General features: G+C 54.1%; 2 protein-coding genes across 4 annotated transcripts in view; both read left to right on the forward strand.

Annotated features, from left to right (window-relative positions):
• Positions 1-138: 138 nt before the first annotated feature.
• ZC3HC1 (zinc finger C3HC-type containing 1) lies at positions 139-10,890 on the forward strand. 3 transcript variants are annotated; one of them, XM_041470196.1, is made up of 10 exons: positions 139-521; positions 2,265-2,376; positions 3,262-3,412; positions 4,864-4,947; positions 5,624-5,751; positions 6,658-6,818; positions 7,662-7,881; positions 8,788-8,997; positions 9,139-9,348; positions 10,530-10,890. In XM_041470196.1, exons 1-10 carry the CDS (start codon positions 385-387, stop codon positions 10,596-10,598), a joined length of 1,482 nt encoding a protein of 493 aa, XP_041326130.1. In that variant the 5' UTR covers positions 139-384; the 3' UTR covers positions 10,599-10,890. The 3 variants fall into 3 exon arrangements, with proteins under 3 accessions (XP_041326130.1, XP_041326131.1, XP_041326132.1); XM_041470197.1 differs by having other exon boundaries at positions 8,791-8,997; XM_041470198.1 differs by lacking the exon at positions 139-521 and adding an exon at positions 1,064-1,490.
• Positions 10,891-13,156: 2,266 nt separating this feature from the next.
• Positions 13,157-22,862, forward strand: part of UBE2H (ubiquitin conjugating enzyme E2 H) — a 42,897-nt gene continuing 33,191 nt past the window's right edge. Inside the window, exons 1-2 of the mRNA XM_041470173.1 lie at positions 13,157-13,323; positions 13,513-13,631. Of these exons, the coding sequence (XP_041326107.1) occupies positions 13,579-13,631 (53 nt within the window). The 5' untranslated portion in view covers positions 13,157-13,323; positions 13,513-13,578. The remainder of the gene's footprint in view (positions 13,324-13,512; positions 13,632-22,862) is intronic.

Here is a 22,862-nt window from a genome sequence, read left to right on the forward strand (position 1 = left end):
CAGCTCCGAGCTTCTTCGGCCGCAGCCTATCAGCTGCGGGCTTGTTGGCAGGCGGGGGGAGGCTGCGGCGAGAGCGCCGCTGTGGGGAGAGCTGAGCGATCGATCCAGGCTGGAGCAATAGAGCGCCGAGAGCGGGGGCGAGGGGACATTCCCGGGGACATTCCCGGGGCCACTCACGGGGACATTCGCGGGGACTTCCGCGGGGGCGCCGGCGCCCCTGGAGCCCTCCGCGAAGTTCCGGAGGCCGTGCGGGGGTTGCGCGAGGGTCATGAGCGGCCCCGCGGCGCGAGCGGAACGTTGGTGCGCGAGCGGAACGTTGGTGCGCGAGCGGAACGTTCGTGCGGGCCCGCGTTTCCCGGGCCCTGACGGGAGGGTGGGACCAAAATGGCGGCGCCCAGCGCCGGGGGAGCGGCGGCGGCGGCGGCCGGGGGGAACCGAGGGCGGCCGCCCCCCGTCACCCCCCGGCAGATCCGCGACCTCATCGACGGCGGCATCGCCACCGAAGGGCCCGGGCCCGGCGGGTGAGGGCCAGCGGCGGGGGGGATCGCCGGCACCGGGCTGGAGTCGGGGGGAGGCCCGGCCGTGTGAGGGGAGGGGGAGCGCTGGGGGCTCGGGAGGGAATCGGGGACCCCTCGGTGTTATTTGGGGTCTGCGGGGGAGTCGGAGTCGGCGGGAGCGAGGCGGGAGGGGACTGGGAGGTGCTGGGAGTTGTTATTGGGGAGGGATAGCGGGAATGGAGAGCGGGGAATGAGCTGGGAGCACCGGGAAGCGGGCTGCTGGGAGCGGGGGGCACTGGGGGGGCTGAGGGGCTCTGGGAGTGCTGGAGAGACTCGGGGACACTGGGAGTACTGGAAGGAAGCGGTGGAAACAGGTATTGGGACACTAGGAGGGTACTGGGAGGGTACTGGGGGCACTGGGAGGGGACTGGGAGCACCGGGAGGATATTGGGGGCACTGGGAAGTTACTGGGAGGGTCCTGGGGGCACTGGGAGGGTACAGAGGCTACTGGGGGCACTGGGAGGGCACTGGGGTTACTGGGAGGGCACTGAGGGCACTGGGAGGGTACTGAAGGTACTGGGAGGATACCGAGGGCACTGGGGTTACTGGGAGGCACTGGGAGCAGTGGGGGCTGAGCTTTGGGGGTGTCTCAGGGGCTCCCAACCATCCCTGAGCTTTGGCTCAAGATTCAGGCGTTGGGAGGAGGCCAGAGGCAGCCGTGGGGGCAGAATTCCAGGCACAGATTTTGGGAATTATTACAAAATTACAAAAATGTAATCTTGGGAACACCCCAGACTTCCCTCCTCAGCCTGCCCTTGCTGGGCCCAGGGGACAAACCCCTGCTCCCTCCTTGTCCCCAATGCCAGCTGTCACTGGGGATGCGTTCCAGGCACCCTTGGAATTTTATTTGTTGGTTGTTTTATCAGGAATTAATTCCAAGTTGGGAATGGGGAGCCCTGGAGAAGATCCTTGTCAGGACAAGAGGGATGGGGGGTTAGGAAGTGCTCTGTGCTTTGGTGTTAATCCTGTTCCTAAAATCCAGCATTTTCCCCAAATCCTGCCTTTTGCCAAAATCTGGTCTCTCCCTAAAATCCAGCTTTTTCCTAAATCCAAACTTTTCCTAAAATCCAACATTTCCCCAAAATCCTGCCCTTTGCTAAAATTTGGTCTCTCCCTAAAATCCAAGCTTTTACCAGATCCAACCTTTTCCTAAACCCTGTTCTTTGCTGAAATCCAGGCTCTCCCTAAAATCCAACCTTTTCCTAAAATCCAACATTTTCCCAAAATCCAGTCTCTCTCTAAAATCCAGCCTTTTCCTAAATCCAACCTTTTCCTAAACCCAGTCTCTCCCTAAAATCCAGCCTTTTCTTAAATCCAGGTTTTTCCTAAATCCAGCCTCTTCCTGAAATCCAGCCTTTTCTTAAAATCCAACTTTTCCCTGAAACCCAGCCCTTTCCCAAACCCAGCCTTTCCCAAAACCCAGCCTTCTCCAAAACCCAGCCTTTCCCAAAACCCAGCCTTTTCCAAACCCAGCCTTCCCCAAAACCCAGCTTTTCCCAAACCCAGCCTTCCCCAAAAACCAGCTTTTCCCAAACCCAGCTTTTCCCAAACCCAGCCTTTCCCAAACCCAGCTTTTCCCAAACCCAGCCTTTTCCAAACCCAGCCTTCCCCAAAAACCAGCTTTTCCCAAACCCAGCTTTTCCCAAACCCAGCCTTTCCCAAACCCAGCCTTTCCCAGGAGTTTTCCTTGCAGACTTTTCCTTTCAGGAAGGACACGTCGGACTGCTCGGAGCAAGCCAATGGACCTTCCCAAATGGAAGCTCTTTCCTTGGAATCTGCCAGCAGGGAAGCCTATTTCAGCAGAGTGGAAACATTCACCATATCCTTTGGGATGCTGGAAATTCCAGCTTGGGAATTGTGGGGGAAGAGCCAGAGGCATCTTCCCCCACAATTCCTGTCCCGAAATTCCACCCTGTCCCTGAGAGTTGTCCAAAGGCTCCTGGAGCTTTGGAGCTGTCCCTGGGGAATGCTCAGTGCCCCAGCACCCTCTAGGGAAGAGCCTCTTCCTAAAATCTAGGTCCTTCCTAAAATCCAGCCTTTTCCTAAATCCAGCCTTTCCCTAAAATCCCACCTTTGCCTAAATCCAGCCTCTTCCTGAAGTCCAACCTTTTCCTAAAGTGCCACCATTTTCTAAAATCCAGCCTTTTGCAAAATCCAGCTATTTCCTATAATCCAACCTTTTTGTAAGATCCAGCCATTTCCTATAATCCAAGCTTTTCCTATAATCCAACCTTTTCGTAAAATCCAGCCTTCTCCTATAATCCAAGTTTTTCCTATAATCCAAATTTTTCCTATAATCCAAGCTTTTCCTAAATCCAACCTTTTCCTATAATCCAAGCTTTTCCTATAATCCAACCTTTTTGTAAGATCCAGCCTTTTCCTATAATCCAACCTTTTCCTATAATCCAAGTTTTTCCTATAATCCAACCTTTTTGTAAGATCCAGCCTTTTCCTATAATCCAAGCTTTTCCTAAATCCAGCCTTTTCCTGAAATCCCACCTTCTCCCCAAATCCAGCCATTTCCCAAATCCCGCCTAATCCTGTTCCTAACCTCCTGCCGTTCCCCGTGCTCCCACCCTGCTCCCTGTCCCTGTGCTTCCCATCCTGATGAAGCTGCAGCCCGCTCCCAGCTCTCCCTGTCTGGGAGCGTTCCCCCAGCCCGTAAATCCCGGGAATTGTGGCTCTGGCTCCTTGACGGGCGCACCCTCTGCGGTGGGCGGGCAAGCCGCCGGCGCTGTCGCCGCTGGTGTGCGCGCGCTTCGGCTGGGTCAGCGTGGAGTGCGACATGCTGCGCTGCTCCAGCTGCCAGGCCTACCTGTGCATGAGCCTGCAGCTCGCCTTCGACCTCAGCAGCTGTGAGTGGGGCTCAGCAGCTCGGGGTTGGGGGATTTTGGGGCGGTGGGATCTCGGGGTGCAGCGGATTGCGGGGCGGGGAGGTTGGGGTGGCTGGAAAGCAGCTCGGGGCAGATGGGGGGTGTTTAGTTGGGATGGGATAATCAGTCCTGTTTGGTGTGGGGGAGTTCCAGCTGGGAGAGGTCCTGGAATTGTCAGGAGTGTGGGTTGGGAGGGGTCTTAAAGCTCCTCGTGTTCCGTCCTGGTGTCCAGGGAATGCTTGCTGGAATTCCTTGCCACAGGATTCCAGGGAGAAGAGCTCAGCACTTCCCTCCTCCAGAAGGTGCAGAGCTCACCCCTCATCCTCCTTTTCTCCAAACAATCCCAAGGCTCTCAGCCTCTTCCCAGGTTTTCCAGCCATTTCTCCAGCCTCGTTGCCCTCTGGATGCATTTAAGGATTTGAAAATCCTTTAAAAATTACCTTTTCTTTCCCAATTCCTGGATCTGCTTCCTTTATCCTCCACTGAGTTTTTCCAATGTGGAAAAATTTCTTGGTGGTTGCTGCTCACCAAAGCCATTCAGGCAGAAATTACATTGTGAGATTTAATTAATGAACTCCTTATTATCCCACAAGGCAGTGTCATCCCCACTTCTCAATTTTCCTGGCTGCAGTTCCCCTGGAAGTGGACAGGGAGCACATTCCTGCTGCCTGCCAGGGGCTGCCATGTGGGAATACTGAGCCTTTCCTTTTGGGTCACTCAATATCAACATTCCCTATTTATTCAGATTATCTCTGTTAAATAAACCTTGGCCTAATTATTCCACTGGAAATCATGGGTTAGAAAAATCTAAAATAATCAAACATTGGGAAGAAGGCATCGAAAAACAAATTGAAAAAGAAATTATTTGTAAGTGAAATTAAATGTCGGATCTTTTTTTTTTCCTTTTCTTTTTTTGGGAAGTTTGATTTCCAGACATGGCTGGGATTTGGCTCCTTCAGCCAGGGTGGAGGGATCAGCTCAGCAAGGGATTGGCAGCATCCCAGGAGGAAAAACTGGCAGGATCCAGCAGGTTTTGTGCCCGTGGTTGGCTTGGGCTGTTTTTCCACAGGCTGCCCTGCTCCTGTGCTGGGGAAAGGGAGGGATTTTGGCAGTGGGCAGGTGGAACTGCTGAGGTGACATTTGCTCTTCCTGAGGGAGCCTGAAATTCCTCTTGGTGGGAAAAGGGGGAAAGTCTGATGTTGGAATCCTGGATGCTGAGAATTTTGAGCTTTCTGTGCTGAAAGGCACATAAAGTTTTAAAATCTCAGCATCCAGGATTCCAACAGTGTGAGGTGAAGCTCCAGGCTGTGCAGCCTCCAGCCTCAGGCAGAATCCTGGGAAAGCATCCCAGGGAAACTCTGCCACCACCTGGCTTGGCTTTCCTGGCCCTTCCCTGGCTGTGCAGGGAAGTATCCCAGAGTTTTTCCCTGCAGACAAAGAACGCTGTGAGGAGCTCAGGAAGGCCCTGAGCACTGCCCACGAGAAGTTCTGCTTCTGGCCAGACAGCCCCTGCCCAGGTGGGTGCCTCAGATTCCTGCAATATTCCCATTTTTGTTCCCCTTTCCATTGTTGTTCCTGCCATCACACTCTCCTTTTCCCTGTGGGAATGATGGAATACAACAGGAAAGCAACATCCCTGAGCAGCCTCAGCAAATGAAAGCCCCAGGGCTGTATCCAGCTTTTCCTGACCTTTGGGTGCCTCTGGAGCAGTTAAAATGCTTTTGGGTTGTGACTGGGAGGGAGGCTGGGTGTCATGGAATGCTCAAAGAGGGATAGATCCTGTCTTGGGAGCTCTGCTGCTTGGGAAAGCTGTGAAGGGAAAAGGCTGTGCTGAGCTTTTCCTTTAAAAGCCAGGAAAATAATCATGGAATTGTTGGGGTTGGAAGGGACCTCAGAGCCCCATCAGTGGCAGGGACACCTACCACTGTCCCAGGCTGCTCCAAACCCCATCCAGCCTGGCCTTGGACATTGCAGGGATGCAGGGGCAGCCCCAGCTGCTCTGGCAATTCCAGCCCAGCCAGGAATTCCTCATTCCCAATATCCCACCTAAACTTTTCCTCCTTGAGCTTAATGTCACTCCCTCTTACCCCATCACTGCATTTACAAGGAGCCTCTGGCTGGGCTGGTGCCCTGCCTTTCCCTGTGGGATGAGGAGGGGTTGGGAATGCTGAGCAGAGCTCTTGCCCTCCCCAGATCGCTTTGCCAGGCTGCTGGTGGACGAGCCCAGAGTCCTTCTCCAGGACTTCCTGGATCGCTTCCAGAGCCTGTGTCAGCTGGAGCTGCAGCTGCCCTCCCTCAAACCAGAAGACCTGAAAAACATGGTGAGTTCCCTCCTGCTCCCAAAATCTGCAGCATTCCAGGCTCCAGGGATGAGCCTGAGCCCACCCAAAATCAGGAATTTCAGCCTGTGTGTGTGGGAGGGATCTGCTCCCACCTTGGTTTTTTTCCCTGGACATTCCCCATGTGGTGGTTCCACCATGGAAACGTGTCAAGAGGAGTTTGGAATGGCTCATCAGCTGGGAAGTGTGTCTGGTTCCTCCCACTCTGGACCTTTCCCTGTGTCCAGGCTGCTCTGTGGGGCTTGGGAGAGGGGATTTGGGATCCCACAGACTCCTTTGGGAGCTCTCCCTGGCAGCTCCAGCACTCCATGAGAAGGGGCAGCCCACGGATCCCTCCTTTAGCTGGCATGTCTGGAGACAGGAATTTGGGGCTGCCACCCTGAACCTGAGGTGTGGGCAGAGACCTGGGAAGGTGAAGGAGTCTGAGGAGTCTCCACAAGCAGGAAAAGCCAGGAACAAGTGTGGAATTGTCACCCTGCAGGAACATGTCACGGCCCTGCTCTGCTGCAGTCAACTCTGGCTGGTTGGACACTCCTTTGCCAGGGAACAGATGGCTCTGGGCAGCCAGGAGCTGTGTGGGATCCAGGGAACCTTCATCCATTCAGCACAAGCACAGGGGTGTTTAGGGCTGGCTGGGCTCAGACAGCACCGGAGACTCCCGAAGGCACGGCAGGAATGGGAGCTGCTCCTCTGCTCTGGGAGCAGATGGTGCCTGGGCACATTTCATGGAATGGGGAGCCAGGGGCAGGGAGGATGGCTCTGAGTGGCTTTTCCCTGTTAACCAGAGCTGGGAGTGCTGGCCAGTGCAATTCCAGGGGGTGCCAAAGGGATTGTTCTCCACGTGGGATGTGATTTAGGAGTAAAACCATTTATCCCTGTGCTCCGCAGTCCCTGACAGAGGAAAGGATCACTCGGCTCCTGCAGCTCATTGGGGAGGAGCTGGAGCACAAAGGAACAGAGGGAGAGAAGCCTCCTGGGAAGTTTTCCACGGAAATCCTGCAGGTGCAGGTTCCTGCCTGTATCCTGGCACTGTGTGGCTGGACCTGCAGGTGGGCAGGGCTGCAGGGCTGGGCCTGGAATGTCCCTCACGCTCTGGGCTGGCCATGGAAGCTCTTGGAGGCTGGAGGGATGTGGAATGTTCCTCCCGTGGAATGTTCAGTATCCCTTTTTTCACTCTTTTCCCTCTTTTTCACCATGCTTCTGCCTACCTGATTTTATTTTCCCATTTTCCCTCTTTTTCACCACTCCTCCGTTTCCTTTGTTGTCACTATTTTCCTATTTTCCCTCTTTTTCACTAGGATCCTGCTTCCCTTATTTAGCCATTTTCCCACTTTTCCACTACATTCCCACTTCCCTTATTTTACCACTTTTTTCCCTCTTTTCCCCCTCTGTTCCTGCTTCCTGGCAAGGCAAAACACAACTGATCCAGTTTTAATCAACATCATAAATGGGATTCAATGGACTTATGTCCCTGACTTTTCCAAGCCCAGGTTTATCCCTGGCCACCTCTCCTGACTTTCCCCAACCCTGGAAATGTCCAAGGCCGGGTTGGACAGGGCTTGGAGCAACCTGGGGTAGTGGGAGGTGTCCCTGCCCATGAGGGGTTGGAACGAGATGAGCTTTAAGATCCCTTTCAACACATCCTGTGATCCCATGAGGATTCCCATGAGGATCCCATGAGGATCTCATAAGGACCCCATGAAGATTCCATGAGGATCCCATGATGATTCCCATGAGGATTCCCATGAGGATCCCATGAGGATTCCCATGAGGATCCCATGAGGGTCCTATGAAGATTCCATTAAGATCTCCATGAGGATTCCCATGAGGGTCTCATGATGATTCCCGTGAGGATCCCATGAGGGTCCCATGACTTGGCTCTGTCCCTGCAGTGCTGCCTCGGGCTCCATGAACCTCTCGGTGATCACCTGCTCCCGCTGCATGAGGAAGGTGGGGCTGTGGGGCTTCCACCAGCTGGAATCTGCTGCAGCTCCAGAGCTGGATTCCTGTGGCTCCAGCAGCACCACCCCGGCTGCTCCCGAGCGCTTCCCGCCCGTCCCCACGTCCCCACGCAGGATGCTGACACGGAGCCAGGACCCAGGATCCGAGCAGGTACACCCTGGGGTCTCTGGGCAGGGCAGGGACACTTGGCCAGCTCCAGGAGCTCCAGAACCCTCATCCACGTGTGTCCAGTGACATTCCTCATCCCTTTCTGGGCAGGGACACTCGGCCAGCTCCAGGAGCTCCAAATTCCTCATCCACATGTGTCCAGTGACATCCCTCATCCCTTTCTGGGCAGGGAGACTTGGCCAGCTCCAGGAGCTCCAGATCCCTCATCCACATGTGTCCAATGACATCCCTCATCCCTCTCTGGGCAGGGCAGGACACTTGGCCAGCTCCAGGAGCTCCAGATCCTTCATCCAAATGTGTCCAATGACATCCCTCATCCCTCTCTGGGCAGGGCAGGACACTTGGCCAGCTCCAGGAGCTCCAGAACCCTCATCCACATGTGTCCAGGGGACATCCCTCATCCCCCTCTGGGCAGGGACACTTGGCCAGCTCCAGGAGCTCCAGATCCCTCATCCAAATGTGTCCAATGACATCCCTCATCCCCCTCTGGGCAGGGACACTTGGCCAGCTCCAGGAGCTCCAGATCCCTCATCCAAATGTGTCCAATGACATCCCTCATCCCCCTCTGGGCAGGGACACTTGGCCAGCTCCAGGAGCTCCAAATTCCTCATCCACATGTGTCCAGTGACATCCCTCTCTGGGCAGGGCAGGGATACTTGGCCAGCTCCAGGTGCTCCAGATCCCTCATCCACATGTCCAATGGACATTCCTCATCCCTCTCTGGGCAGGGAGACTTGGCCAGCTCCAGGAGCTCCAGATCCCTCATCCACATCCAGTGGACACATCCATGTGGTGGGAAGGGCTCCTGTGGGGTGGCTGAGGAGGACTGGAGCAGGACAAGGCCCCCTTGCTGAGCAGAGGAGCTCCATGATCCCGTTTTTGCCCCAGCAGCACGAGAAGAGCCCATCCCCAGCCATGGCCCGCCCCCGGGGTTGGGATTCTCCCAGCTCCATGGACAGGGGCGAGTTGGATGTGAGCAGCCCCGCTCTGAGGAGCCGCCCCGTGACCCGGAGCATGGGACAGGGGGACACCATGGAAGTGCCATCCAGTCCCGTGCGCAGGGCCAAGCGGGCACGGCTCTGCTCCTCCAGCAGCTCGGTGAGTGCTCCGGGCAGGGTGCTCCTGATCCAGGGGTTTGTGTTGTCCCTGGAGCCTGCTCAGGGCTGGGGTTTGGGCACAAAGAAGGTCTCTAAAGCATCCCGTTGTCGTGTCCCTTCTCTGTCACCTCCTTGCTTCCAGGACACTTCCTTGAGGAGCTTCTTTCACCCCAGCTCTCAGCACCGTGATTGGTGTCCCTGGGTCAGCACTGGGGAGGCAGAGGAATCCCTGGAGGATGCTGCATCCCAGACAGAGAAGGAGCCTGGGAAGGCCAAGCCAGGCTGGGAAGTGGTGCTGAAGAGGCTCCTTGGCATCCAAAAATGTGACACAGTGCCCGAAACAGAGCCAGTGGTGAGCATGGGGCATCCCAGCTTGTCCAGGCAGCAAAAATTTGGGATGGGTGGGCTTTGTTTGGGATCAGTCCCAACCAGGTGACAAGGACCAAGCTGCAGAGCATGAGCCCTGGCATTCCCACAGCCAGGCTCCATCCAAGGCTGGGCTGTGCTGGAGCTGCTCGAGGGCTGCTATAAATAACAGTGCTGCCCAAGATCCGGTTTCATTCCGTGTCCCCAGAGCTCCTCTCTGCAGCCATCCCAACTCCTGCCTCCAGCCTCTTGGGGTGCCAGGTTTGCTGAGGCCACAGCTCCCTCCCCATGTGGCTGTGGGGCAGCTGCTGCCTCCCTGGATCTCATTATCCACTTGGATTCCTCCTGCCAGCTCCTTCCTGCCTCGCTTGGAGCTCAGGGGAGCGGTGGAGCATTCCCCCTTCAGCATTTGTCCTGGGCCTTTTGTGTGATTTGTGTCCCCAGCAGGTCCCTTCTAGTGGAAGGTGTCCCTGCCACAGCAGGGGGTTGGAACTGGGTGATCTTTAAGGTCCCTTCCAACCCAAACCATTCCATGAGTCCATGACTCTGCCATGTGCCAGGAAAGCTCCAGATGGTCCAGCAGGACCAGTCACAAGTCAGAGGCACCAGACCCCTTCCTGCTTTTTGGAGCCCCTTCTTGCTTTTTGGGTTCCCTTCCTGCTTCTTGTGATCCTTTCCTGCTTTTTGGGGTCCCTTCCTGCTTTTTGGGGTCCCTTCCTGCTTTTTGGGATCCTTTCCTGCTTTTTGGGATCCTTTCCTGCTTTTTGGGATCCTTTCCTGCTTTTTGGGATCCTTTCCTGCTTTTTGGTGTCCTTTCCTGCTTTTTGGGGTCTCTTCCTGCTTTTTGGGTTCCCTTCCTGCTTTTTGGAGTTCCCTTCCTGCTTTTTGGAGTTCCCTTCATGCCTTTTGGGGTCTTTTCCTGCTTTTTGGGGTCCTTTCTGGCTTTCTGGGGACCTTTCCTGCTTCTTGCTTGTAGTCTCCTTATTCTCCCCTCCTGGCAAATTGGGACCACAAAAATCAAGCACAAACTGCAGTCCTGGCAGCCAGCTGGGATATTTTGGATGTTTTTTCCCTGCAGTTTCTCCTGCTGCCCTTTGCCAGCGGCAGCTGCACTTCCTGCTCCGGCGCCTTGACCTGTCCCTGCTGCTTTGCTCCCATCTTTTCCAGAGCCTCTCGGAGAAATCCTGCAAGGTGTTCCGCATTTTCCGGCAGTGGGAGAGCATGAATTCCTCCTGAGCACGTGGAGAGCAGCACGGGGAGAGCCCCAGAGCTCTGCGCGGCTCCTGCGGCAGCTCCGTGCCGCGGGCAGGGCACCGGGGCAGCTCCCTGCCCCTTCCCTGGCTGCTGCCTTGCTGAAGCCTTCACAAACTGCTGCTCTGTCCCTCCCTGGGGGCTGCCACTGGAGCTGGGATGAGCTCTTGGGCCTGTGGGGTGACAAAGGGGACGCTGTCACCTCTCCCGGTGGCCGTGGCGCCGGCAGCGCACGGAAGTGACGCCAGGTGGGAATAAACATTTCATTTTTGTTGTTTTTTTTTTCTTTTTCCTTCCTGCTGCCGTGGTGCTTTTGGGTAGGAGGAGCTCTGGACCTGATGTGGCTCCCATATCCCTCAGGATTCTTGTCCTTATGGCCTCCCTGTTTCCCACTCCACATTTGTTGCCTCCTTTGCCTGTTGTGAGCATTTTTCCATTGCCTCAATCCCTGTCCCACTGCTGATGGCCGGTTTGGGGTGACAAATCCCCCTGGTTGGAGGGTGGCATTCCCAAAACCTGGGAAGAGGTGAGTTTCCATGGCTTGGGCTGCTGGGAAGGGAGTGGTGTCATCTCCATCCTCGAGGATATTGGGAAGGGCTGGGATTCCACAGACACCCTGGCACAGTTGGATCTCCTCCCTCCAGGTCTGTGGTGTGGGTGGAGGCACAGGGATTTGTCATTCCTTTATTTTTTTTGGAGGAAAGGATCTCCTGCCTCCATTTCCCCAGCCCCAGCTCCGAGGTTTCGCCTGTCTCATGCCCTTGGATGGATTTTGGGATTCTGGCTGCCCTGTGCCTGGGAATGCAGTGGCTGCCTTGGTCAGGGCTGATCCTGGCTCTCCCTGAACCCCAAAACTTGGGGGTGCACCTGCCCACCTCGGGGCTTCTCCTGGGATCCACTCTTTTGGGATGCCAGGGGAAGCAGCAGGGCCTGAATTTGGGTGGATTCCCTTCTTTCCCTAATTACAGGGCTGCTGCACCCATGGCCCTGCTGGGCTGGGAGTTGGGGTGGAAATGGGGATCCCCCCCAATCCAGAGGGACGAGGATGGCCATGGAAGAGCCCCTTTTCCAGCTGCCTGGACTACAGATCCCCCATCCCCAGCAGCCCCCCGTGCTTTCCCCATTCCTTCATCTCCCTGGAACTCTGCTTTGCCCTTTCCAGTGGTTTCCAGCTGTTCCCTTTGGCTCCCTCTCTTCCCTACATTCCCTGTCCATGGATTCTCCTGGTTCCCCCCATCTCTGATCAGGGAACCACCCCACAAATCATGGGATGCACCCAGTGCAGGGAGGATGATATTCCCATTCCGTGTGGGAATGCCCAGCCACAGCCCCTCCATCCCGATTTCCAGACCCAGGAGTGCTCAGAGGATCCCCAAAATTCCCTCAGCACCCACATTCCAAGGTTTGGGTGCTGTAAGAGTGGCCTTGAGGTATTCCAAAGATGAACAGGGTGCTGTTGGAGTCCCTGATATCCTGGAATAATTCCTGGTGTTTCAAAACTGGTGTTTCACAGATGGAATAGAAGCATTCCAAGAAACTGCTGTAAAATCCTTGTTTTTCCCTGTGCAGTTCTCCCAGATGCTTGGAACCAGTCAGGGAATATTGTGGCCAGGGAAATACAGGCTCCTCTAGCCCAAGTTTTCCACCAGAACCCTGTTCCCCTGCCAAATTCCCCCCTGGAATGTGGGGTGTGGATTTGGGTCCCCTCAGGTGGTGTCACCTCCCGCCCCTGCCAAACTCTGGGCATGTTGGGGCATTAAACGGAGGAGCTTTTTTTGGGATTCTTTGGCTGTGTCTCCTCCCCACAGGGGGAGGAAGCAGCGGGGCAGATTGATGGGATGATGCCGGGGTCAGGAATGCGGGGTGGGGAGGTTCCACACTGGAATCCCATCAGCTTGGGAGACACCCATTAGTGCTGTCATCATCCGCCTGGGTAAACTGAGGCACCGGGAAATGCTTTGCCGGTGTCCCAGCGGAAATCCGGAGCCGTGACTCCTGCTCCGGGGCCTGGCCAGCTGCCACATTCCCGCCTGGATTGAGCGGGATTGCCGTGAGCAAACCCCATATTCTGTGGGGTGCTGCCCCGAGCCCGGTGGGGACAGGAAACAGGGGAATAAAGGGGTGTCAGAGTGCATGGGGAACAAGGGAGATGCTGGGAATAGCGGGAGCCATGGGGAATTGTGGAAAAACAGTGGAAATGGGGGAGCCGTGGGGAATTGCAAGGCCTTGACATAGGTGCGCCCCATGAGGTAGTTCCCTGGCCGTGGTGGGAACGGGCAGAATGGAAATGGGGGAATAAGAGGAGTGTCAGGATCCGTGGGGAACGGGGAGGACGCAGGGAATAGCGGGAAACGTTGGAAAGGGAGGAACTGGAGCTTGCGGCCCCAGCGGGGCCTCGAACCCGCGGCCCAACCATCTCTCCTCCTCCGCCTCCCCCCTAGAACTACAACTCCCGGCGTGCCTCGGGGCCGGCGGAGCGTTGAGGGCGCGGCCAATGGTAGAGCCGCGGGGCGGTGACGTCACCGCGGGTGACGTCAGGGGTCCAGAGAGAGGCTGGGGCAGAGGCGGCCGGAGCGGCTGAGGGAGCGCGAGCGGCGCGGGGGGGCCCTGTCGGCGACAGCGGCGACAGCGACGACAGCAGCGGCGACAGCGACAGCGGCGGGTTCCAGCGCCTCGCGGCCCGGCGTTTCCCCGCTCCCCTCGGCGCCGGGTGGCCCCGGCCCGCGGCGGCGGCGCTGACAGCCCGCCCGGAGCCCCGGGGGCGGCCGCGGCCACCATGTCGTCCCCCAGCCCGGGCAAGAGGCGGATGGACACCGACGTGGTCAAGCTGTATCCTTGCCGTGCCCCCTCCCCGGGCCCACGGGGGATTCCTCCCCCCCCGCCACGGCCGGGCCTCCGGGTGGCCCCGGCCCGCGGCGGCGGCGCTGACAGCCCGCCCGGAGCCCCGGGGGCGGCCGCGGCCACCATGTCGTCCCCCAGCCCGGGCAAGAGGCGGATGGACACCGACGTGGTCAAGCTGTATCCTTGCCGGGCCCCCTCCCCGGGCCCACGGGGGATTCCTCCCCCCCCGCCACGCCCGGGCCTGCAGAGGGGTGGGAGGGCGGGGGGCACCGGGGGCCCCCGCCGGGGTCGCCCCCCAAACCCCCCCATTCGCAGCCCCGCGGCCTCTCCCCGGAGCTGGGGGTCGGGTCTGCCCTCCGTCTCTCACCAGGGGAGGCCTAACCCCCCCTTCTGCCGTATTTTGGGGGGTTTAGCCCCCTGTGTGGCTCGACAGGCGGCCCTGGGGGTGTCTCTGCAGACCCCCCTCGGTGATGCCCCCCCAATCTGGGTGCCCCGCACCCCCCCTTGCCTGCCCTGGGGAGGGCGAGGAAGGGGAGAGCAGTTCCAGCAGCCACAGCCCAAAGAAAGGCTTTTGTGGGGTTTATTATTATTATTTATTCCCCCATTTCACCCTGCAGTTCATGAAGCTTCTGGTGCTGGCTTAGGGATTTGATTTTTTGGGGAGGACGGGGGGGTCCCTCGGGGTCTGGCTCAGCAGACCCAGGGGTGGGTGAAGGGCATCAGGGCCCGAGCCCGTCTCCCAAGAGGTTTATGTAACCCTCCAGGTTTGGTTAGGCTTTATTACTTTTTATTTTTCCCCTTCTTCCTACATGGATCTGTTTATATTTTTCCTCCTTGTTTTTATTCCTGGCCCTTTACGGGGCGGCGAATCCCTTTTTCTCTGTGTCTGGAGAGTGGGTGGCGTTGAAAAATACCGTTGGGAATTCGGTTCTGGGATTGTTTTATTAATAGTTTTTGTTTACAAGGTGGCGGTGCGAGCCGGGAAAGGGTAGCAATGACAAGAGTGGATGAAATGTTTCTCGGATCTGCCTCCTGAACGTGCCCGACCTCCCTGAGCAGGACTCGGGGCTGCTGCCTCTGCCCTGCTGCTGTCGAGGGGTCGAGAAACGGGTCTGATTTAGTTCCCAGAGAGAGATAAACAAACTTATCTGGATTTGGTGGTGTTTTTTTGGAAGGGGGGGGAGGGAGGAGCAGCAGCAGCAGCGCTCCTGTTTGTGGCTTATCGAAGGAAACTTGTCTGACGTTCGCGCAGCGCCTTTCTCCCCACAAAGCTGCTCTCGGTGTGTTTTTCGCCCTGTTTTTAAGCAAATAGGAAACGAGTCCTGATGGTGCTCGAATCGGAGCTATTTTTATCCGGGGGTTTAAAGTTACACACATGTCAGACTCCGCCAATTGCGATCGATGCTGAATCGCACCGGGAGGAGGGTCGGGAATTCCAGCTGTTTAGCCAGGGGGGAAAACCTTTCTTAGGGATACCCTGGAAAGAGCTCTGGGCCGGAGAGGGGCCGAGGCCCAACTGATCGGCTGCTGCTCTGTTTCCCTTTCCCCTCCCCCTCTCTTTTCCTTTTTTTTTCCCCCCCTTTTTGTTCGGTTCCTTGCCGGCTTCTCCAGCGATCGCAGCATTTTGGAGGACAAAGAGCAGGTTTTCCCTGCGAAGTGGCTTTGCTGTGTGTTTCTAGGAGCTGGGTAGGTAGAAAGCCCCGAATGTCTGGGATTCCTCTCGGTGCTGGGCAGTTTGTGCCCTGCCCTTTCTGCCCCCTGACAAAGGAACCCCGATGGCTTTTCCAAAAGCAAAGCTCTCGTTGTCGGCTCTGCTTTCCTTGTTTTCCAAGGGGTGAGGGTTAGAGCAGTCGGTCTCCTGCGGACAACAAACTTAGGAAGTTGGATGTGTCAGATGACTCCTCAGCACTCCTCCCTCCCTCGCTCCCTCCCTCCCTCCCTCCCCAGCCTTTTTTGTTTGTCTGCCTGACTCGCCCGGGGTGAGCAGCTCACTAGGCCCCGGCTCCCGAGACGCTTCCCTGGGGAATCTCCCCCTCTGGAAGCTGATCTGAAATCAGGGTCTCCTTTGAGACACATCGAGGAGGGTCTCGGTGGTGGCCAGAGAAGGGACTGGTCTGAAGGAATGTGCTTGAGGGCATCTCCTCCTGGAGCTTTCAGGGTTTTGTTGCTGTGGATGGTTTTTGTTTGGGGTTTTTTTTACCCTCCCTTTTTGCTGCCATTTTCATTACAGTTTCCCTTTTCATCCCCTTTCCACGTCTCCAACAGTGAATAATAGTGTGAATTTATGGCCTGCCAAGGGCTACCTTTCCCAGTAGGGAGGGGGCACGGCGCAGGGTGAATAACACTCCTGCCTCCTCCTGCTCTGACAGGTTTAGGAGCCGAGCGAGGTCTTTTTATGATTCCTATTTTCAATCCTGCCACGTCCGTGTCCTTTTGTGGATGCCTCTTTGTGAGGAGGGAAGGGGAGAGGTGGCTGCTCTCCGTGGGGCTGCAGGAAGGGCAGAGCTCTGTGTGGAACTGATGTTTAATCATCTCCTGGACCAGGATGTGCTCGAACTCCCCGTCACTCATTGTCTCCCTCCAGACCGGGTTTGTGGTGCTGAGGCTGGGGAAAGAGAGCCAGAATCCCTGCTCCCCTTTTTGGGGGGCTCCAGCCAGAGTTTCCTGGGTAACTTGTGACCCTTCAGAGCAGGAAGGCTCGTGCTCCCCAAAACACCTCCTGACCCGCTCACCAGTGACCTGGAAGCGTAGGGTTCTCTCACTGGGAAGCCCCTGGGCTCCAAGCCAGGCCTCTCCAGGTAGCTCCCACCCTGGGGACAGCAGAACAGGGGCTCCCCTTTGTGGTTCCCCCTATGTTTGGGGCGAGTGCCAGCCTGGGAGCTGGAGTGTTTGCAGGGAGAAGGCCTCGAGCTCTCGCAACTCCGCGGATTGGCTGCTCTGTTACTACCCGGAAACCGGGCCCGGGGCGGAGCGAGGCTGCAGCTGAAGGGGTGCCCCTGCCAGGGTGTTTACACCCATGGGGGGACCCACCCCGGCACCCCCATCCCCCCCAAACCCCGCGGGGTGTTCCCGTTCCAGCCCCGGGGTTTATTGTTCCGCGGCGCTCGCGGCTTCCCCTTGGCCGGGAGTTTATTTAGTGCTGATTTATTTTCCTCCTTTTGTGGAGAAACGTTGCTGGCTGGCTTGTAGTCCCCGAGCTCTATTTTTAAGCGTCAGAGCTGGAAAAGGGAAGTGTCACCCTGTTTTGTGCCTGAAAGGAATTATAAATAGTGGCCAGCTTTGTTTGAATCTCCCCGTGCTGCCCAGTTTGCAGAGCCGGGGGTTTGGGAGCGTAACTCACGGAGCGTTGCACTCCCTGCTAATTTTAGGCTCGTCCCGAGTCAAGGAGAATAAAGGTACAAAGCTCCTTAGTTTACCTGCAGAGCGTTTTGTAATCTCAAAACTCCCCCACCCGTGTTTGCTCCGTGGAGGCAAAGGGTAGGACAGAGTTTACATTTGGGATAAATTCCTTTTTCTGGTCATTATAGGCTTACACCGCACTTATCATCCCACTTGAACACCTTCCAAGAGCGGCGTTGAGCAATGGCAGGGTCACGTGCCTTTGTTCTCTTTGGCCTGTCCCCAGGGAAGAGCGTGTGCACTGGAATGTCTTGTTTTGGTAGGCTTTGGTGGGGCTTTGTTGTTCTGTTGGGGTTTTTTCTTTTAAAGGACGGATATTTCTGGAAACTTTGAATGTAAATTTTCAAATGTCACGCTACGCTTGTTTCTGCTCCACTTCTGGGGCTCTGTTTTAATGAGGTCTCTGGGGATGAGGGGAATCGTGTGGTGATGCTTCAAAATGCACAAAGACGTGGCAGCAGCCCCTTCCCAGAACTGGGGGAGCCCCCCTTTTTCCCAGCAGTGCTGTCACAGGTGGTGGTTTATAAATCAAATCAGGTAAATGTGGCTTGGGAGGTGGTGCCTGTCTTTAGGAGAACTCGAAATCCATAAATCCCTGCCTAAACCAAACCAACTGGAGGAAAATAAATAATCTTTGTTGCCTAAATGACAACTTCCAAGGGTATCATCTTGCTGCTTTTAGAGCAGAATTTGGAGTCTTTGCTGGTGGCTGGATGTTTTTTTTTTCCCTGAGAAATTGGCTGGAGCTGCCAGTTCACTCTCCCTTTGTTGCTTTGTCAGTTGGATTGGGGAGGATTTGGGAGCTGGGGCTCCTCGAGCAGGCCTGAAAGCCAAGTGCACTTGTTTAATCATGGAATTGCCACAATCATGGAGTTCAAACTGGAAAATATGGATTTGGTTAGGGCTGCTTGGAGCAGAGTGCCTGTTGGAGCCTGACATCCCAGCCCTGCTTAAAATAATAAAAAATGGGGGTAGTTTTAATTATTTCCCCTTCTCGTTCCCTAGACTCGGAGCAGAGTTTTTGGAATACTGAGTAGTCTGGCTGGATGATGCTTCCCAGATTCCCACTTCTGAAGTGGCATTAGGGCACTAAATGCTGATGAAACAAATTCTAGAGGCCTTTTCTTTGTTGTAACAGTTTAAAAACCCCAAAAGTGAACACGGGATTTCAGGAAAACAAACATTCCCTGTAAAATGGTCTCCTTGCTGTCCCCTCCCCTGGGTCCAGGAGGTTGTGCCAGCTGCTTTTCCTGGCTTTCCTAGGGAAGCTGTGCTTGGGTGTGTAGTAGGGGATTGTTTTTAGGTGTCACCACGACTATTTTGCAGTCCTGGTGAGTTTTTGGAAACATCTCCCGGCGTGACTCCCACGTGCTCTCATTTCTCAGCAGCAGGAGCTGATAATGGGAGCTGGGAGCTGAGCTCCCAGTCCTGCAGACCCTGCCAGGTCCCAATATTTTGGATGAAGCAGGAGATGCCCCTCCATGAGGCCCTGCATTGTTTCATTTGCCAGGGGAAAATTACATTTCATCTTCACAGGAGTGTTCTGTCCCGGTTCTGCTCATCGTCGTGTGCTGGCATTAAATGATGATTGGCTTTTTTTAATGTTTTGGGGGTTTTTAAATTAACTTCTCCTTCAAACTCACTCTTAATTCCTATCCTGCCCTGTTCCTGAGGAGCAGACAGCCTGGAAGCTGAGGGAGTAAATCCTGGAGTGCCTCCTTGGGAGCTCACAGCTGGATCACTGCAGGAGATCATTCCTTGGAGGCTCCAGCTTTGCTGCCTCCCTGGGAATGCCACACAGGGGGGAGATACCTGGGCATGGAGGTGATTCCCAAGGGGACAACTCCCTGCACAGGCAGGACACATCTTGGGCAGCATCCCTGCCCTGTGTCCTGGGGGAGCCAAAAGCAAAGGAGTGCTTAAACTGAAAGTTTTGATGGATTTTTTTTTCCTCTTTGTTTCCTTGGAATTTTTCTTCCTCAACTGAAAATCCTGATAGACTTTTTCAGTCTTTATTTCCTTGGGTTTTATTCCTAAATTTCAACTCTTGGTAGACTCTTCCCCTCTTTGTTTCCTTCTTTTTTTTCCCCTAAATTTCAGCTCTTGATAGATTTTTCCCGTCTTTGTTTCCTTGGGTTTTATTCCTAAACTGCAAGTCCTGATACACTTTTCCCCTCTTTGTTTCCTTGGTTTTTTTTCCTAGATGGAAAGCCTTGATTGACTTTGTCACTCTTTGTTTTCCTCTTTTTTCACCTCTAAATTTCAAGTCTTGATAGACTTTTCCCCTCTTTGTTTCCTTGGTTTTTTTTCCTAGATGGAAAGCCTTGATTGACTTTGTCACTCTTTGTTTTCCTCTTTTTTCACCTCTAAATTTCAAGTCTTGATAGACTTTTCCCCTCTTTGTTTCCTTGAGTTTTATTCCTAAACTGAAAGTCTTGATAGACTTTCCCCCTCTTTGTTTTCTTTTTTTTTCCCCCTAAATTTCAAGCCTTGATAGACTTTCCCCCTCTTTGTTTTCCTATTTTTCCCCCCCTAAATTTCAGGTCTTGATAGACTTTCTCCTTCTTTGTTTTCCCCTAAATTTCAAGCCTTGATAGACTTTCCCCCTCTTTGTTTTCCTATTTTTCCCCCCCTAAATTTCAGGTCTTGATAGACTTTCTCCTTCTTTGTTTTCCCCTAAATTTCAAGTCTTGATAGACTTTTCCCCTCTTTGTTTCCTTGGGTTTTTTTCCTAGATTGAAAACCTTGTCAGACTTTTTCCCTGTTGATTTTCTTGGGATTTTCCCCCTTCCATCGAGGCAGAGCAGCAGGAATGGGGCTGTTGGGAGGGGACTAAATTTCAAGCCTTGATAGACTTTTCCCCTCTTTGTTTCCTTGGGTTTTTTTCCTAGATTGAAAACCTTGTCAGACTTTTTCCCTGTTGATTTTCTTGGGATTTTCCCCCTTCCATCGAGGCAGAGCAGCAGGAATGGGGCTGTTGGGAGGGGAAGGTGCCTCTGGAAGCACCCAGAGCTGGGTGCAGTGTCACCAAATGTTCTCAGCACCTGTTGGTGCTCGGTGCCCTTCTGAAACCGGGATTTAATCGGAGCCATCCCCGGGATAAACACATAACAGGTTGTTGGGAAGGAAGGAGAGAGCCCACAGTTAAAGTGACAGGCTCCCATATGGAGCAGATTCCCAGCCAAATTCCTCCTGCTTTCACTGTCTGCTTAAGTCAGAGGTGATCCCACGCTGAGGCAGAAGTGCCTGAATTTTCCTGCTGTCCTGGACTTTATTCCGGCAGCAAAAACGCTGAATAACATTTTTTTTTTCCTAACTATGAAACGTGAATTATAGATGTGGGTGTGTTATCAGAGCTCAGCGCTTCATTGTGTGTCTTGCTGTGTGCATTCAGCTCCCCTCCTTTCCCTCCCCCCGTTTCCCTGTGGATTTTGTCCATGTATTTCTGGAATCATGAACACAGAGCCCCTCTCTTTGTTTTACCTCACCGGAACAGAGCTCGCGTGACTGAAGGATCACCCGACCTTGGCATCTCTGCTTTGCACTGGCTCCTGCAGCCCGTGTGGATTCCAGCAGGAGCCTCTGGATGAGCTCTTGGATGGGATGGATCCCCCAGCACATCCCAGGGAAATGGGCTGAGTTGGTTTTGTTGCTGCCAGAGCCGTGCGGGTCTCGCTTTTCTTTTCCTTGCTTCTTTTCTTCCTTTTTTTCGCCTCCTCGGGATGCTCAGAGCTGGTTGTGCCTTGGTGTGGGTACCCCTGGAGTGCTGGTTAGTGGAGAGGAGTGCAAGGATTCTCTCTCCCATCACCAAGGCAGTCTCTTCCCAGGATTTCCATCTGCTGTTCCCCCTCATCCCATCCCCTTTATGACCCCTCACCATCAGCTGCTGCCTCCTCATCTTCACTCTCCATCTTTTCCCAGCTCCTCAGCCTCCCTGAAGGTCTCTCTGAGGTTGAGGGTGGATTTAATCTCTTGGAAAACAGTGATTTTGCTGCTGCTTGTGTATCCAGTAATGATAGGGTTGGTTCTGGATTCAGGACTTGGCCACTGTTTTATTTTGCAGCTTCCAAGAGCCATCCTTTAATCTTAAATCACTTCACTGATTCCCTGGAGCAAATTGATGCAGCCTTCCAGGAGAAGCCAAATCACTCCCAAATCACTTGGCATGAGGTGTTGCAGATCAGTGGAGGGGTGGATCATTTGTAAACTGAGCTGATGGTCTGTGGGCTTTAATCCCTTTAAATTGGGAATTACAGAGCAGGGCTGGGCATCCTGCATGATCCACATCCAGGAGGTGATGGAGACTCCCAGATATTCGTGACTCAGCGTGAGGAAGGGGTAGAGCCATTTTGGATTGTTTTTGCTGAGGGTCAGATGCTGCTTTCCAGAAATTGCTGCATTTCCCTGTGTGTGCTTTCCTTGGAATCACTACAAGACAACAGCATAAAATGTTTTTTTATTAAGGATTGTACAAATAGAGCGTCTGGGTGGATTATTCTGAAAGGTTTTGCAATCTCTGGCTTTAATTGTTTGGGGGTTTTTGGTGTTATTTCCTTAAAAATTAATGTTTTCTTTGGGAAAAGTCTACATTTATGACAGTTGCTACCTTTTAGAGGAGCTTCACCCCGGAGGCTTTGTGTCATTCCCTGTCAATGGTTGAGGTTAAAAGCTGATAGTTGATTATTAAATAAATTTTGCATTATTTGCCTAATTCCAGGGGGCTTTTACCTGGCTTTGAGCAGTGGCAGGGGGGCCTTGGGGTGGATCCTTGCTGCCTTCTCAGTGCCACAGCTGTGTCACAGCACAGTGCCAGGTTTGAGACAGGCTGTGGGGATGGGAGGGAAGGAGAGGGCAGAGGTGCTGCCCTGCATAATGAAGGAATGGGATTGAGAGAGGAGGAGCCCAGGCTCCCTGCTCCCAGCCTGGGAGGAATGGCATGGAAAGGTGAGCTTGAGGATGTTTGCACCAGGGACAGACACTGGCTGCCTGTAAAATGTGGGATTTTGATAAAACAAACCAGATTTTAGGGTAGGATCAGCTCTTTACACAATTTACCAAGCACAACCCCTGAAAAAGTCAAAACTGTGCGATACTGAGTCTCAGTGTCCTGCATTAACCTCCACCGTGGTAGATTAATGGATGCAAAGTTGAAAAGATTGATAAATTATTAACTTAACCACGCTGGCAATTTTTTTTTTTTTTTTTTTTTTTTTTTTTGTGGGCTGTGGTGCTTTGTTTTGTCTTGGTGCTGGCAGGTCCAGGCCTGCTCTGAGGCTGTGTCCGAGGAGACACCCGACTTCTGCAGCAGGAAAGCTGCATGAGAACACAACCCTGGCTTGTCTGAGCAGAGATGGAAAGTGATTTTGCTCTTAAAGGAGTTTCTAAATTAAAATGCTGTTTTAAAGCTGGGCTTTGAAGCTCTTGGGTCACCATGGTTGAAGAGTTAAGACTCCTCTTGGTTTTATGGAATGAAGCTGCTCCTTTAAGCCTTGCTGAGTGGAGTGTGAGTGGTGTGAAGCCAGATCTCTTTTTAGTTTGGAAAGGGCCAGGTTTAGCTTTCAAATGCATTTGGGGACGAGAGTTGTTGGCTGTTTAAAACATAAAATTGGGAGATCTGCACTGAGAGGAACCTGGAGGAGCAGAACATGAAATCCTGGGGTGTTTGGGTGGGAAGGACCTTCAAGATCATCCAGTTCCCAGCCAAACCACGGGCAGGGACACCTTCCACTATCCCAGGGTGTTCCACACCCCGTCCAGCTTGGCCTTGGACACTTCCAGGGCTGGGAACCCCACACGTGCCTGGACAGCAAGAACATGACATGGAATTGGTGAGAGACGAAGCCCAAAACTTGCCTTTGGTTCCTGGCTGTTCCCAAACTGATTTATTCCGGGGAAACCCTTTTCTAATCGACTGATCCTTTAAATTCTCCTTTTATTTCCCTGGTTTTTCTTCCTTTTTGGGAACGGAGGGAGGTTTCTCCCTGCTGCTAAATTGGGTGAAAGCTGCTC

This window comes from Pyrgilauda ruficollis, unplaced genomic scaffold (genome assembly GCF_017590135.1).
Source record: "Pyrgilauda ruficollis isolate IOZ18807 unplaced genomic scaffold, ASM1759013v1 scaffold241, whole genome shotgun sequence".
NCBI classification, from domain to species: domain Eukaryota; kingdom Metazoa; phylum Chordata; class Aves; order Passeriformes; family Passeridae; genus Pyrgilauda; species Pyrgilauda ruficollis.